The sequence below is a fragment of the Canis aureus genome, chromosome 21, assembly GCF_053574225.1.
Source record: "Canis aureus isolate CA01 chromosome 21, VMU_Caureus_v.1.0, whole genome shotgun sequence".
NCBI lineage: Eukaryota > Metazoa > Chordata > Mammalia > Carnivora > Canidae > Canis > Canis aureus.
Window position 1 is genome coordinate 23,820,288 of NC_135631.1, and position 16,385 is coordinate 23,836,672.

The 16,385-nt window shown below is 39.7% G+C and overlaps 1 protein-coding gene across 2 annotated transcripts in view; it reads left to right on the top strand.

Moving 5' to 3' along the window:
* Positions 1 to 16,385, top strand: part of TRIM44 (tripartite motif containing 44) — a 109,018-nt gene that overhangs the window by 52,431 nt on the left and 40,202 nt on the right. Inside the window, exons 4-5 of one of the 2 annotated variants that reach the window (XM_077863612.1) lie at positions 4,781 to 4,800; positions 11,015 to 11,208. In XM_077863612.1, coding sequence (XP_077719738.1) covers positions 4,781 to 4,800; positions 11,015 to 11,018 — 24 coding nt within the window. In that variant the 3' untranslated portion in view covers positions 11,019 to 11,208. Of the gene's footprint in view, positions 1 to 4,780; positions 4,801 to 11,014; positions 11,209 to 16,385 lie in introns of those variants that run through there. The other variant, XM_077863611.1, reaches the window with a different exon arrangement.

Sequence of the window (16,385 nt, forward strand, 5' to 3'; positions counted from 1 at the left end):
TATCTGTATACATACAGTTTTTAAGCAAGTTTGTGATAATAGTTGTATAACTATAAATTTAAAGTCATTGAATATATACTCAAAACAAGTAATTTTATGGTATTATAAATTATACTTCAATAAAGCTGTTAAAAACAAAAATTATAAATAGTCTACTTGCTCAAGTGCTATTGCCTTTGATTTATGAAGATCAATCTAAAACCAGTCCATTAACACAGTGTCTGTTTTAAGAAATCTTCAGTACAGATGAATTTGATTAGGCCAAGTAGAATCACAGAGCTTCTAGTTGAAGAAGTCCAGAGATTACAAGATTTCCTGGTGACATTTCTTTTTAAAAATGTGTTTTTAATATTTTGGGGTCCTCTTTTAGAATATAGCATACAGAAAGAGTTTGGTACCGTTCCCACAGGTCTAATGAGATGTGTGGTCTTTCTCGTCTTCAAATAACTATATAAAATTATTTCCTTCTTATTTATTATAGAATGTTAAAAACTTCTAGACAGAGCAGAAAGTGAACAAATTTAGTTATAACAGGGTATTTTTTCTTTTTTTTTTCTTTTTTGCGTACATTTTTTCCCCAGCTTTATTGAGATAAAATTGGCATATATGTAAGTTTAAAGTGTACAGTGTGATGATTTTGATACACATATATATTGCAAAATGATTACCACAGTAAGATTAGTTAACATCTTCATCCTCTCATGCTATATTTTCTTAACATTATATTTTAAATTTACCTCATATTACCAGAAATTCTTCATCAACATAATGTATGAATCCTGAATCAATGACACAAACTTCACTTTTACTGCATTTCCAACTACCTTACTACCATTTATTACATTATAGCACATGCTTTTGTTTATAAGTAATTACTGAGTCAAAGGTATGGACTGTTTTTAGGCTCTTGTACATATTTGTAAACTGCCCACAGAACAGTTATATCAGTGTACATTTTCATCACCAGTTTTGACAGTCTCTCATTTTTTTGCCTGAATTTTATAAACCTCCTTGCCAAAGTCAAGTACTAAAAAATGGTGTGTCTCTACTTTTATTTGCATATCATGAGTACTTCTCTAGTTTTGAGAAAAGAGTACTGAACTACATGAGATAATTTTAGAAAAAGTTCAAATGAGCAAATTATTAAAAATGATACATGTGTACCCTAAACATTTATTTTAAACGTGAAATATGTATCTGCATATTTCTTTGATTTTTGACTCAAGGCCTTTTTGAGGATACCGGTTTGCCATTTGGAGTGGAATATTATGCTTCTGGCATAAACCACATCCATACTGTAGTGTTTATATGGTCCAATTTCAGGATAATATTCGAAGCAAACTGAATGTGGAATCCTAGACTTTTATACTTTATTTTTTCTAATATTTTGCATATGTCTCACCTATATCAAAGTTGACATCAGTTTTTAAGTAACTTATCTTTATTGAATGCTTTGGAAACTTTCAGCTTAGTTTTCATAGAAGCAGTGGTTCTCTCTTGCATTCACTTCTTGTTATTTAATAAAATATATTATCATAATTACAACCTCAAATGATTTAAGCAGCCTTAGAAACAAAATTGTTTGGTTCTTGGTGAACATACATTTCAACTGGTGGAAGTAGAAGCAAGATGGTAGGTACTAGAATATAGCCTACCAACCAAGAGCATTGATATTTGATGGAGGGATTTGAGAGCATTGCTTAATCATAACAAGTCATATAAATAGAAACTGGTGTTTAGCAAACTTTCAGTTCTAATATTCTCTGAAACCAAGATTCATTCATAATGGGAGGTAGAAATTAATATTAAATCCTACATATATCTTGCCTTCCCTCCTTTCCACTTTTGAATAATTATTAATTATGTGCCTTGTGCTGTGTAAGATGCAGTGAATAAAGAGATTAACAATACACAGTTTCTGTTCTCAAGGAGTTGAAATCCAAAGAGGGAGACACTGTATGGTGCTATCACTTGGTTTTCTGCTCTAAGAACCAGTCAAGAAGTGTGAGCCATACAGATGTGCAGGGCAGAAAAGGATTACTCTACTCGGTCTGTCAGTGAGAAAAAATTTCCAAGTGAGGCTTGATCTTAAAGAACAGATGGGAATTAGCTAGGCTTTCAGAATAGTAGGGAATAGCATTCACATCTTTTACGAGGAAGATTAGCACTCTTCTGAGTATCTACTGACCTATTCAGAGTTGCCATATGTATGTCTGTTTGTTCTCTCATTCATTTATTCAATCCTTCAACAGTTGAAATTCTCACCCTGGTCTTCCCCCGTGCTTTATGATAGTGACTGTTGCTTCTGAAAAGCCACATATCTATAAGCTGCAGAAATGGATGAATGTTCAGCAGAGTCTTGTGTCCCCTCTTCTCTGTCCATCCTCACTCCCTACAGATGTTATTAGTTAATTCAGGGAAAATACAAAACTGAGCACCATTTGTTGAACACTCATAATGTGCCAGACATTCGCTTAGTGTCTTACATATTTTCTCATTTATTTTAATTTGTATTGCCACCCTGTAAGGTAAGAATTAGGATCTCCATGGTATAGATCAGGAAACTGAACCTTGGAAAAGTTAAGGCAAATTGCCAAAAGCTTCATTGGTGGAACTGATGAACCCAAATTTGAAGCCATGTTTCTTGAAGTCAGAAAGTCTATCTCTTAACCACTGTGCCAAGATACATGGTTGTGAGGACTCACTCTGAATCACGGAAGAAAGTTTGGATACTTTTTTCCATAAGATTGTCCTAGACAATTATGTTTGAACATCCAAAGATAATTGAAAACTTGTGTTGAGGTTTAATTAAGTCACTGATAGTTATGTAACTCATATTAAATTTAAATTGTGTGAATTTTTTCTTACTAGATTATAGTTCCCATAAGACACAGCAGTCGATCAAAATGCAAAGAAAGCTCCCTCCATCCCTATACCTCCTTCCACCACTGCCCCACTTCTCTCTCATTGGACTGTGGATGATTAGCAACCTGAACAGTACTGCAAATCCTGAATATTCTGCTAACTGCCCTCCTTATCCAGCCTCCAGTGTATAATCTGATTTAAATCACCTTCCTGGATACAGATGTCCTTTCAGGCTTTGCCCTGGCAATCTTTTTACCTCAGTTGCCCTACCAACCCTCCAATCCCACTCCACTGCCCTATTCACCACATCTCCTGCCCAAGACACACATAAGCACATCACCATTCTCTAGTATCATCACACTCAAAATTCCTTTAAAATATATATACATATATATACATATATATACATTTTATTGCTGTGTCTTTGCTTTTGCTAGTCCAGTGCCCTTCCCACTCATCTTCTGTTGCCAAACTGGGAAAATCCTGCTTATCCTTCAAATTCCAACATAAACGTCACCTTCTGTGAAGCCCTCCCTTCCCCTTCTCCAAAAGAGGCCATGTTTTTCACTTCCCTTATGACTCTCAAACATTTTCCTTACATCTTTGGTAGAGCCCTTAACATAATTCGTTTTCTATCTCTTTCTGTTTCCCTGCTCCTGAATGGGAGTTCCTAGGTTAGATCATTATCTTTTACCTTCAGTGCCCACCTGTAGTAGCGTATCATACTGAATTGTTACTGATACCGTTATTAGGTGCATCCTGTGTCTTAGGCACTGTCCTTGATGTCTATACATAGTGATTCGTTTAATCTTCCCACTCATCCTATGATACAGGGACAGTTATTACCCCTATTTTACAGAGTAGGAAATTGAAGTTAAATGAGGCAAAGTAACTTGACTAGGGTAACACAGCAAGTTAACTTGATGGAGTCAAGATTTGAACCTTGAGTGTCTGACTCCAGAGTTCATTCCTTTATACCAATAGGAACAATCAGTCAATCTGATAGGTGCACTAGGGAGTTCACAACTAGGTGCTGCATTCTCTATTGAGACCAATCCTGAATGGCTAAAGAGAAGGATGTAAATAGCCACGTCACCAAAAGGACAAGTGAGGTCCCTTGGAAAAGGCTTGAGAGTCTTTTGAAAACTTTTGTGTGATCACAAGAAGAGAGTCAAAGGACTCTGCTCTGGTCACTGGTGAAGTTAGGTTTGGAGCATGCTATACCTGGACAGATAACCCTTACGCATTGTTTCTGTAGACGGTGAATGAGAAGGAGTGAAAAGCCAGTGTTGGGCTGAGGGATGTTGTAGATCATCAAATGCCAGAGCTCCCCTTTTATAAAGGAGAAAACCAAGGTTCAGATTAATTAATTAGCTTGCCCAAGGGCACATAGTTAATAAATAACAGAGCTTGGACTAGAATCCCAATTTTCTGAGTCCCAGTTCAGTGCCCTTTCTACCACAGTGTGCCCTATATTAAAGTTGCTATGTTCATGTTTGAAGAGAAAAATGCTAGACCAAGGCAGAAATGAGTCTTTGAAGGAAACAGCTTGATACTTTTGGAGCTGGTCAGCTTTTGCCTAAGACCTGCTGCTATTTTGGGCTCTCAGTTTGCTCAGAACTAAATACTGCCAGCCATACAAATAAAAAGGCAAGGCTATTATTTAGGCCTCCTAGGTCTGTACATTCACTTAACTGCTTGCAAAGGCAAATTATCAGTTCATCTCCGCTGGGCAGTTCGAGCATAGGATTATGTTAGCCCTTGTTTTAGCCCTTAGACATCTGCTGGTTTGTCTCTGTTAAAGGAAATGCACGAGCCTTGCCTTCAGGTTGCGTGAGGAGAGGGAAAAGAAAGAAGTCTAAATCTGTCTCTACCAATGCTGATTTCTAATGCTGTTTCTTTCTGTTTCTTTCAGAGTGACGAGGAAGGACCCAGGTAAGATCACATTATTGCTGCTTGTCTGTTCTCAGAATTGAAGTAGAGTGACATTTGTGGCCTTTTAATGCTCCATGAAATATGGACAGCCAAAGAACAGTGCAGAAAAGGGATCAACATCTTAAGCCAGGGCTTTGAAAATCTTATTTTGTAAGATTCCCATCTCCCTCCCCATCTGTGCCATTTCCTGCCTGTAACCTTCAGATAAAGGTAGACTTTAAAGTATGTAATGACAGTAACTTAAGAATACCTTGTTAAGAAGAGTAGGCAGTATATATGAATGGTAATTAGGCTATCAGGTGGACCGCCTAGATAAACTTTTGCATTGTTCTTTCTTGATTGGAATTGGATTGCTTTTTTTTTTTTTAATGGGCTTTGGATCCAATATTCTTTGTTTCTGACTTGAGACACCACTGATACCTCGAATCCTAGGTCATAGATATTATGTTTCCTAACTTTGTTTAGGAAAAAAAAAAAGATGCTTCTCTATCACATCACATTTTTTTTTAAGATTTTATTTATTTAATCATGAAAGACACAGAGAGAGGGAGAGAGAGAGGCAGAGGCACAGGTACAGGCAGACGGAGAGGCAGGCTCCACGTAGGGAGCCCGATGTGGGACTTGATCCCAGGTCTCCAGGATCATGTCCAGGGCCGAAGGCAGCGCTAAACTGCTGAGCCACCGGGACTGCCCACACCATCACATTTAAAAGTATATTTCATTATTGCCTCAGCCTTGGAGTAAACCTGGAGTTTGGTTTCCTTACCTTTTCTGTCATGCTGCTCAGTGAGAACAGGCTCTAGGAGATGCTGCAGCTTTGTTGTCAACACAATCAAGGGGCATTTGTACAAAGTAAAGTAACACGTCCACGTGGGTCCCCTGTGTCACCTAGGATCAAGGACTATTCAAGCTTGGAGGTATCAGAGAGTTCATTTAGGCCATTGCCATTTAAGCATTAGCTTTAGGAGAAATGCCGCCCCCCCCCCGCCCTTTTAAATGAGCTTTAGATAGAACCTCAATATACAAAGAGTTTTACTCTGAGTAAAGTTGGGGGCCACATTCACTGGTAAGTCTTCTCTGTTCAATCCAATAGACCCTGAGGAGCTTCTGCAGAAACCTAGGGTTTCTTAGAACTCAGTTTGAAAATCACTTACCAAGTTCAAATTCTCATTGAAAGAAAGTACATGAATTGTCCACGGTTACCTTACTGGAACCAAAATTCAGTTCTTTCTAGGTTTTATTTATAAACCAACAAATAAAGTTTCTTTTTTTTTCCTTCTCCATCCCCACACCCTCTGTCCATTTCTTGGTGCCAAATATTATCCCACATCAGCATCTCCTGGTGCTTCTCTACCTTGGGAACTGTGGTTCTCAGCCTTAGCTCCTTGTCTATTGTGGCTAAAGCCATAGGCATCCTACTTTAGAACTGCAGAGCCTCAGGAAATTTCTTGAATCTCATCTTCCAGCCATTCTCAGGACAGGCTCTCTCCGAGTTGTGGTTCATTTCTTTCCTCCCTCTCTCCTTCCCTCCACTGCCTTCCTTTCTTTTCTTATGACCTGCTGTGTGTCAGGCACTGTGCTATACACTGGGCATATAGTAATAACTAAGACAGATGTGGTTCTTGTCCTTGTAGAATAAACAAACAATCACCGGGTCCTTATACTGTGGGACAAGTGATATAATTAAGGGAAGTTTTGGCTGCTTTAGGAAGGCTCCTAAGTCAGTCTTGGAGGATAAGGGAAGGCTTATCAGAAAAGGTTGTATATAAACAGGGCCCTGAAGGATGGGAAGGCAGGCAAAGGTGGGGCAGGGTGTAGGGTTCTAGGTAGAGGGGACAGCTTGTGTTGTAAAAGCTCTAGACAAGAGGAGAGTGGAGGGAAGAAAGAATCTAGATCATTTAGGGCCTTACAGACCTTCTAAGGTGTTTGAGCTCTAATTTGCCAGCAGTTGGAAAGTATTAAAGAATTGCAAACAGGAATTAACCTGAGTAGATTGGCATTTTAGGAGTCTCCTCTGCCTGCCTGAATTGGAAGTAGATTAACACCAGAGCATGGAAGACTAGTTAGACTAAGTAGTGATGATGGGAGCCTAAATCCGCATCTTCTCTAGTCATTGACCAGGTTTTTACCATTTTGCACAGACTTTTGGTTTCGAGAGACTCCAAATTTCCTTAAAATCGAAGCCAAGCAGAGCCCTAGACCTTCTTACCCAGAAAGAGCGTTTAGAGACGACCAATATAATGAAACACCTTAGCAGATGGAAATGTGGCTTGGAGGAACCTGATGAGAATGAGCACACTTGTCTTTATAGTTACATGTCTGAGTCATGTTGAGTAGAATAATACAGGGACCTTATGAAGAGATTAACTCATGTCAAAGATACTATTTAGTAGAAGATGCTAGTTTTAAAGTTTAATTGCAGATACCTTCATGTCATTTTGACAAGATAGTCGTGAAGCATAGAGTTCTTTTTACTAGCAACCACGATGTCAAGCTGTCTCCCTCGCACCAGGCTATCGTGGATGTCAGCAGGGATTCTGTTGGACCAGGAATTGCAGAACCCTCATTTTGATACAATGAACCCTTTGGTACAATGAAGAGCATCTTTGAATTTGACAGAAAGAATTCGATGGAGTCAGATTTTCTTTTTAAACTTTGTATTTGTTGGTTCCATTCTTAGTTTGTGTTGAACTACCATTTGGCTCAGTTAATTCCAATTAACACTTCAGGGCAGATTGCCTTTGATCTGAAATTTCTCTCATTTAAGATCCACGTTTTCCCATTTCAATAAGCCAGAGTTTTGTTCCAGAGGTTTCTGTATTTCTGACAATATTGAATTAGAGTTTGATGTGTAAAGGAGATAGAAGGGAAGTGTGGGTGTGCCTGCACAGGGGATGGAAGAAAAATGAATCAGAAAACTCTCTATCCAGGTCTCTTGGATTATTATACCCGTGTCTCCTTTGCTGTCATTCTTTCCATCTCAGCCACTTCTCCACCATCTGCATGGAAGTCCAGGGAGACTAGATTCCAGCCACTCTCCACAAGAACAAAGGAAAGAACAAAGGGAAACCCCTGTCCCATGGACATGAATTTGCCTGTGATAGAGCTTGTGTCCTCCCTTCCTACCAGCCAGGGCCTCTCTGCTTTCTTTCCTCCTTTTGGTTCTGACTCCCCAAGCCATTTGAAGTGAGACATCCCAGTATTGTGCTATTGGTCATGTCTGTTCCTGGCCCTGAATTTTATTGTGTAGTTGTCCTGCTAATTAATAACCATAGTAATCATAGCTATCACTTACTGAAGGTTTATTGTATACAATGCTTTATATCTATTTTCATTTAGTCCTCATGTAAAGCTTATGATGTAGTTATTATCCCATTTGTAATGAGGAAATTAATGCTCAGAAAGATTAACTTGCCCTAGATCACAGAGCCAGTAAGTAGCAGAGCTAGGATTTGAATCTAGTCTGGCTTCAGGGTTCATGCCTTCTACCATCACTTGAACTATCTGCCCTTATCTGCCCTCATCGGCCAGTGCATCTCTCTCCGTGACCCTGAAAGAAAGCCAGGAGGATTCATATGCATACACCTCAGAGGATCACTTTGGTCTTATTCCTCTAATCTGGGAGGTCTCACTTTGACATTAAATTGCTAGGGCCTCTGTTTTCTGCAAGCTCCCTCTCCTCTCTGTAGCCTCTGTCATTATAAAGGGGTATTTCTTCATCTCCCCCTCACAAAGTGCTCTTTCAGGGTCAGCAGCTAACGGAGTACTTTCAGACTCCCTTGGGAGCAGGCAGCCAGGCCTTCCTTTGACCCTGCAGAATTCCCTTCCTGCTGCCCCTGCCCTTTGGTGGTTTACTCTTCAAATCCGTGCTACAGTTACATAGATGGCAAGCATTCGTGGAGGTGTGGAGGAGCAAAAATCCTAATGTGTAGAACATGGATATTAACCACCATGGAGTCATCTTTTAAGACGGTGTCTTTGAAGCCCAGAGTGATTTTTTTTTTCCAAGCACAAAAAAAAAAAAAAAAAAAAAAGCAATTTACACTTTTGGCAGCAATTTTCTGTCTTCTCTGTGCTATTATGGGAGATCTTGTGTTCACTCCCTCACAGATTGGCTCCTCAACTCCTGCCGGAGCCTGCTGAGAAGTAATATATATTCGAGGAGAGGGGGTGGCAGTAGGATCTGCTGCCTCGAAGCTGTTTTGTAGTGGGAGGAAGTCGGGGGGGAAGGACCCTGAAACTCTTGTGCTCAGAGGAAAAAAGGAGCAAGATCAATATTAAATCTTGATTTGCTATTGAGATTTTCTGTGATTTTTTTTTAACTTAGAGGAAAATGGCTTTTTAATAGTAACAACCATATTTGGGACTTCTGTAGAATTTTTCATCCTCAGAGCTGGCTCTTATTCAGGCAGAAAGCTCCTGCTGAGATCAGTGTGAATCTGACCCATGCTGATTCTGTGATCAAACAGGCAGTGAGTTCTGAAGGAGTAGGAGGAGCTCAAGGAGAGTCAGCGGACCTACCTTCTATTCTTGGTCTGCCTGAGACTGACTGTGTGACCTTAGGCTAGTCATTCAACCTCGTTGCCTCTGTGTAAGCTGTTTTTATTTCCCTGTAAACACAAGCCTTTCTTTCCCTTGTTCCCCACCCAGGTTTTTGAGCTAACGTTGTGTGAAGGAATAGTCTTATATTACATATGGAATGGAAAGAATCTGCCTTAGATTCTGTAATCAAATGTATTTTTTAAAAATCTTCTCAATTTTGTTTCCTTAAAAAAAAATTTCTTTGGGCTATATACTAGGTACTCTCCCCTTCCCCAGTAATAACCATATATTCTTAGATACTACATTTCTCTTCTTGACAACTTAGTTTGTAAACATAAAAAGGAACTAAGTCAATGATACACTTAGGTTTCTTTTGTCCTCTGCAAATTATTGGTTTGGTTTTTGCATTGTCTTCATTTCAGAAGACCTAGCTAGAAGCCAAAGAACATGACTCTGATACTTGTGGCATGGAATGGAGATGTCAGGACTGTTTGTTATACAGAAGTGGGGTTCTAGCCCAGTTGGCCTTCAGCATAGAGGATCTCTTAATCACATTTCCCTGTTTCAGAACCTGAGCTGACTTTGTTTCCCCTGCTGATGTTGATTGTTTATCCTCTACCCATCCAGACAGGGAGAAAGCTACATTATGCATTATGCTGCCTATCTATAATAAAAGCAATCCTCCTTTGCTAAAGTAGTTGCTTTTCAGAAATTTACCTGTGATAGTCACTTTATTATATTTTGTGTATATAACCAGAGAATCCATTCACAGCTGGAAAATTCAGCCAAGGTGCCTCTAGTTTACTTCCATCTGTCTCACACTAGAAATGCTCGCTAGGAGCAGCCTGTATTCTAGCATACATCTGCCTGCCTTTTTTGGCTTCATAATGCTAAAAAAGAAAGAGAGAAAGGAAAAGCCCGGTAAAAGGGCCCTGAATGTCACTTTACATGCTGTGGTTTTCCTTGAAACTTTTACATATATTATCTCATTTATTTCTCATATCAGTCCTAATATGTGGTTAATACAGTACCCAGAGGTGCAGAGAAGTTATACATACATGAGATGGCACAGCTAAAAATTGATAGAACCAGTGTTCAAACTCACATAGACTGACTCAAGCATGTGGACTCTTAACCATAGCAGTGCTCTGTAATGAGTATGTTGGATGTAGAGTAGGGTACAACCAACACAGAATAGAGAATCAGGAAAGATAAGGCATTTGTGCTGGATCTTGCAGAGTGTGGAAAACGGAGAGGCTTTTCTAGGCAGAAGGGCACCCATGCAGTGAGACCAGCATGCCCCCACACATTTGTGCTGTGTGGGGAATGGTGAGCCACTGCATGCCTGGGCTATGGCAGGAGATGGGACTGACCACCGTGTAGAGGGTCTCAGGTGCTGTGCTGAGGTGCCAAAAGGTTTGTACTAAAAAAATAAAAATAAAAAAAAAAAAAAAGGTTTGTACTACCCCTTTGTCCTTTCTGTAGAAGAAGTGGACAGAATCCTGAATCTTACAGGGCTCTTCCTGTGGCCACATCTCATGATTGTGGTAGGTAAATTATTTGCTTTCTTGTGCCTTAGTTTCCCCATCAAAATAGCACATCCTGTTATACTTAAAGGATAAGTATGCTATGAAGCATTGAAAGTGTTCTCCTTTTGGCTTTCTTTTTTTAGATGAAAAACAAGCAACTGAGCTAAAGTAGCTGAAGAAGAAAATTGTTTGTTTGATTTGTATCTTATACCCCTATTTTGACAGCTTCTGCCTTCTTCAAACTTAAAGTTAGGTTTGGCAAGTAGTTATCTAGTTCCTTCCAAATTAATAGAGAACAGGAATACTAAAGCCCCAACATTTTCCAGATAGATTTAAGACCAAAGGTATTTTTTAAAAGCTAATCTAGGAATTACATCGATGTTGCATTTGTCCCTGAATTAGATGTGGTGCTAAAGAGTCTGACTGGAGCCTAGTTCTCTTCTTTCTTGTTTGTCTTCATAGCCATTCTGGACTGGCTCTAAACAGAATTAGTTTTAGGAAGTCACAAAACTCCAGTCTGTGTTTTAAGAATAACTAAATTTGATGTCATTGCTTATGCCCTCTCAACTGTGGCAGACACAGCAAAATTGTTGTTAGTGGTGTCTTTTTCATTTTAGGAGAAACCTGCTAGTCTCTAGCATCTTCTCACTTCCTCCCAGTGAGAGGCAGGCAAGAGGTCAATAATTCCATTTTCCCATCCTTCCCCCTTTTTGTAGCTCCATGTAGCTGAACTGCATTTGCCTCTGTACCCAGAAACCCACAGCAGGCTTCTGTAACAGATGCCAGGAGCAGAAGCTGGTGTGTTTCTGTGTTTCTTTTCTTTTCTCTTTTAAAGATGGTGTGAAGTTTAGAGTCAATGCATGTAGGTCTCTTAAAACTAGAGCTCCAGGGAGGTAGCTTCAGAACATTAAGAGAGATCAAAGACTGAGGTAAAACTTGGGTACCCTAAATAGTGAGGTCTTTGCCAAGGACCAGTATTCATGTATGTGCCTGTGCCTGTTTGGACCTAGGATCTAACTATGAGTGGTTGTATGTTCATAAAAGAAATATTTCTTTATCCACAAACAGGGGTTTCAGGGAAAAAAAGCTCTTTTATATATATATGCCTCGTTCCCCCCACTCCATAGCACCACACCAATTGTTCCCCGTAGGTTGCAGTGTGGTTGGAAACAGAAAAGCATTTTGTTTCCTTGGTGAGTACGTGTCTCCTTCCCCCCCTGGTTCCATCAATTCTATTTAAAGGAAAGTGAGATTGAGTATGAAGAACACAGCCCAGAAAAGGAGGAGCTGCGAGAGTTGCAGGGAAGGTGGGGAGAAGAGCATTTCTCAGCTGTTCCTGGCTTCTCGACACTTCCTGGTCTACATGCTATGGGCCAGCATGCTGTTGCACGCCACCTGCACAGGTACTGCCACTCAGATGAGGACCACTGAAAGCTGACCGAGCTGCCAGCTTTGCCCTGACTCTTACAGTTGTCCAGGGCTAACAACTGTTCAGATGCAGTAGTGATACCTGCTTCTATGCTGAACATTATAAATAGGAGCTAGACCTACATGTATTATTCAGAACCACTCTGTGAGCTCTAGTTATCCTATTCTTTTTACAGATGAGGAAATCGATATTATAAGAAGTTATGTGATTAAGCCATAGTTGCACAGTCAGAAAGTGAGTCCATCAGGATTAGAACCCAGATCTCTCAGGCTTAAAATTCTGTGCTTTCAACCGCTGCATTATACTACCTTTCTCAAGAGATGCAAGATTCGTATCTTCCAACATCTTAGCTGGGAATAAGTGACAAGCCAACAGGGATTTGGCATTTTTATCAGGAAATTCTTTTATTTTCTTTGTTGAATGACAACAAGCAATTTGCCTGAGACAGAAGTTGAGGTGGAGCTTGCCAGGAAAATGCGTAAGGTGGAATGAACCAGAACTTCTTTCCCCAGACAGGTAAACATGAGTTTACTCCCTGGCTTTTGGGGAGCCAGCAACTGCCATCGCCTCTTCTAAAAGAGCCACTGTTCACCCAGTGGCAGGTGCAGGCCAACTGTTGTCATGGCAACGGCAGGAGAGGCGAGCATGTTTAATTCCAGAACTGATAATTAACTGGGGGGTGGGGTGGGGGCAGGGAGAGAAATGGGGGGATAATTGTTTCAGGAGGGAAAACTTAGCAATTACCAGCAAGCTGCATAGATGAAAAGGCCAGGCACAGATGCTCCAGCCCAGCATGCCCTTAGAATTCAGCACTCATCCCCTCTGGTTAGGAATTTTTGATAAACTGAAATGAAGGGTCAAGTCCCCAGTCAACCAAGACTCTTTCAGGAACCAGGTGAGGAAAGAAGAATGTTACATAGGTTGTAAAGAGAAGTGCAGGGAGTTAGATGAAGGACTAGCCTAAATTATATCACCCAACCAGAAACAGTCTGGAAATGCTATCTAAACTCTGCGGGAAGAATTCTGTGCTTGGGGAGAAGACAGGGCCCACAAAGCATACTTGTTTTGAGTTCCTGCTTCTGTGAATGGAATGAGGGGAACTGGCTTATTAGAGTGTAAAAGGAAGATGTGTAGAGATGATGCACTTGTTGAGGTACTTGATCATCGTGGGTGTTAGTCTATAAGTCCTCAGAGATTGTAATATTGAAAGTAAGCTAAGCATTCCACATGGATTATCCATCTCATTTAATCCTTACAGAGCCTAGCACGAAGAGAGAGAGATGGAGAGAGAGAGATGGGGATGAGTAGAGAGGGAGAAAGAGAGTCAGGGAGAGAGGGACAGATTTTTACTTTAAAATGGTACGTCTTGGGGGTGTCTGGCTGACTCAATCAGGAAGGCATGTGACTCTTGATCTCAGGGGTGTGAGTTCTAGCCTCATGTTGGGTGTAGAGATTAAACAACAACAACAACAACAACAAAAGTGAGAAGTCTCTGGGAAGAGAAACATAGCATTTATCCAGCAGTATTACAGAGCACCTTCTTCATTCCAGGTATTGTCTTTGATGCTAGAAATACAGTTTTCAACAAAACAATCAAGTTTCATGTCCTAGAAGAGGTTTATAATTCTAGAGTCTCAAGTAAGGATTGAGAAATGTAAGTGGTATATAATTTAAAAACACATTTTAGGGATGCCTGTGTGGCCCAGCATTTGAGCGCCTGCCTTCGGCCCAAGGCATGATCCTGGAGTCCCAGGATCGAGTCCTGTATTGGGCTCCCTGCATGGAGCCTGCTTCTTCCTCTGCCTGTGTCTCTGCCTCTCTCTCTCTGTGTCTCTCATGAATAAATAAATAAAATCTTTAAAAAAATAAAAACAATTTTAAAGAAACCCATTGGTTTCTCTCTTAAAACCAATTATGAGAAATAAAATTTGCTTGCCTAGTCCTGGCTGGGAGGAAAATATGCAGAAGATAGAATAAAAGAGAAGTATTGGTTGATAATCACTACTTAAAACTATGAGCTTCCCTTCAATTTTCCAGAGTTTTAACAAACTCTAATAAGTTGATGTTGCCTTTGCAAGTGAAACAATTAATATCAAAATTTGGGAGTTCGATTGACACAATAATTATACTGGAAAATGTAATTTTGCCTGCATAATGGAAGTGGGATTATTTCAAGGAGATCTCATTAAAGTGCTGTTCATCAACAAAGAGCAGTGTAACCTTTCTCTTATTAGATTAGTACAGGGTCATGATGCAAAAGGCTGTTGGAATAATTCTCAGTCTTTTGTTCTAAGAAAATAAATTAAGCACTGTCTTGAAGTCTGGATATGGAAATTGAAATCATTGAAGACAGAAAAAGTGTGGCCACTCAAACTGAAATCAACATAACCTCCTTTCCTTTCTGCAGGTTTCATCCCTTTATCATTTATTTAACCAATCTTACTGAGTGTCAGCCATGTACCAGGCAGTGCTAGCTGCTGGAGCTATAGAAGTCAAAACCAAAAACAGTCCTTGTTTACACATAGTGATTGGTCTCTCCTCCACATTTCAGGGGCATACATCTGTTCTGTCTTCTCAGCTCTCTGCAAGCTTAAAGAATCAGCAGCTTACTTAAAAAAACAAACAAACAAACAAACATGCTATATGCGCTTATAAATGGAAATCCCCCAATGCAAGGCTTCCCAGGTATATTAGACTGAATGCTAATTATTTGAATTGTTGACTTATTCTTATAAACCAGGATTCCATTGTCCAGTAGTGTGGCACATGCTGCTGACTGACCCACCTCTTGGAGTTGCCATGGTACAAGTACCATGGTATAATGGAGAGTTTGAGAAGCCCTGTGATGATGAGACCTGCCTCTGTTTTCCCAAACTTATTTATTATAAGGTTTTTTTAATTCCTGTCACATAAATGTACTGAAACACCAGCATTCTTCAACTGGAGCAATGTAGCTCATTCTCCACTCTATGCTGAGACCTGATACGATTTGCCACCCAGAAAGAGGGTAGAAGAGAGATAATACAATATATTAGGAGTCCACACCTCTCAGGCTGAACTCTCTCCCTTATTGTACTTCACTTCAAATTACTGGGATTTTTGGACTGTTACTATTGATGTAATTTGTTTCCAGTACAATTGGAAGTGTGGTTATCAGGGGTACAAATAATTGAAGCTGATACACATTTTTGGGAAAAAGAAGCCTAGAAATGGCCACTAGGACATATTTTTAAATTGACATGAAGAAAACAACTTGGATGTCTATAATTTCATTAAAAATAAGATATCCGTCGTAAATAAGGTTTTTGTTCTTTTCATCTTAGTGTAATTCCTTCCACTATTTAACAACAAAAAATTGTACAAATTATACCAAGCACCCAGCACATTGCCTAGTACAAAGTGAACCCTTAAATATTGGTTGAATGAAGGAATGAATCAGATAATGACAAGGAGCATTACTAAATATAAAACAATGCAGAACAAGGTCATTTTTTGTTTATACACTGACAGAAATCAGGCCTGTCCTCTTGTCACATGATAGTGCTTCTTACATCCAGTAGCAATCAGGTGCTTATCACAGATTGGGAGGAACAAAAAAAATAAGAGTATTTTACAAACTGTTAAGTGCTGTATCTGGAGTAGTTACAGTTTTTTTCAATAATAATTATGGAATTGCTCAGCATTCTATTTCAGAAATTTCCTTGATATGACCAAGCACTAACACTAAATGGATTCTATACCAGGATCACAGTATTTTCATTTAAAGGCCAAGAGAGAGGCTGGCATCTGGGTGATACAATCAATTAAGCATTCGACTCTTGGTTTCAACTCAGATCATGATGATCTCAGGGTCGTGAGAGCCTGTGTCAGGCTCCATGCTCAGCACAGAGTCTGTTTGGGATTCTCTCTCCTGCTGTCTCTCTCCCTCTCTCTCAAAATAAATAAATAAATCTTTAAAGAAAAATAAAAGGTCAAGAGAAGTAGGCAGTGAGACCAAGGTGTCAGGCCTTCAGTGGAATTCTCTGTCTCTAACTTTCCTCGCACTCACTCTGTTTGTATTAAGGAGTGGGCGAGATAATATATAT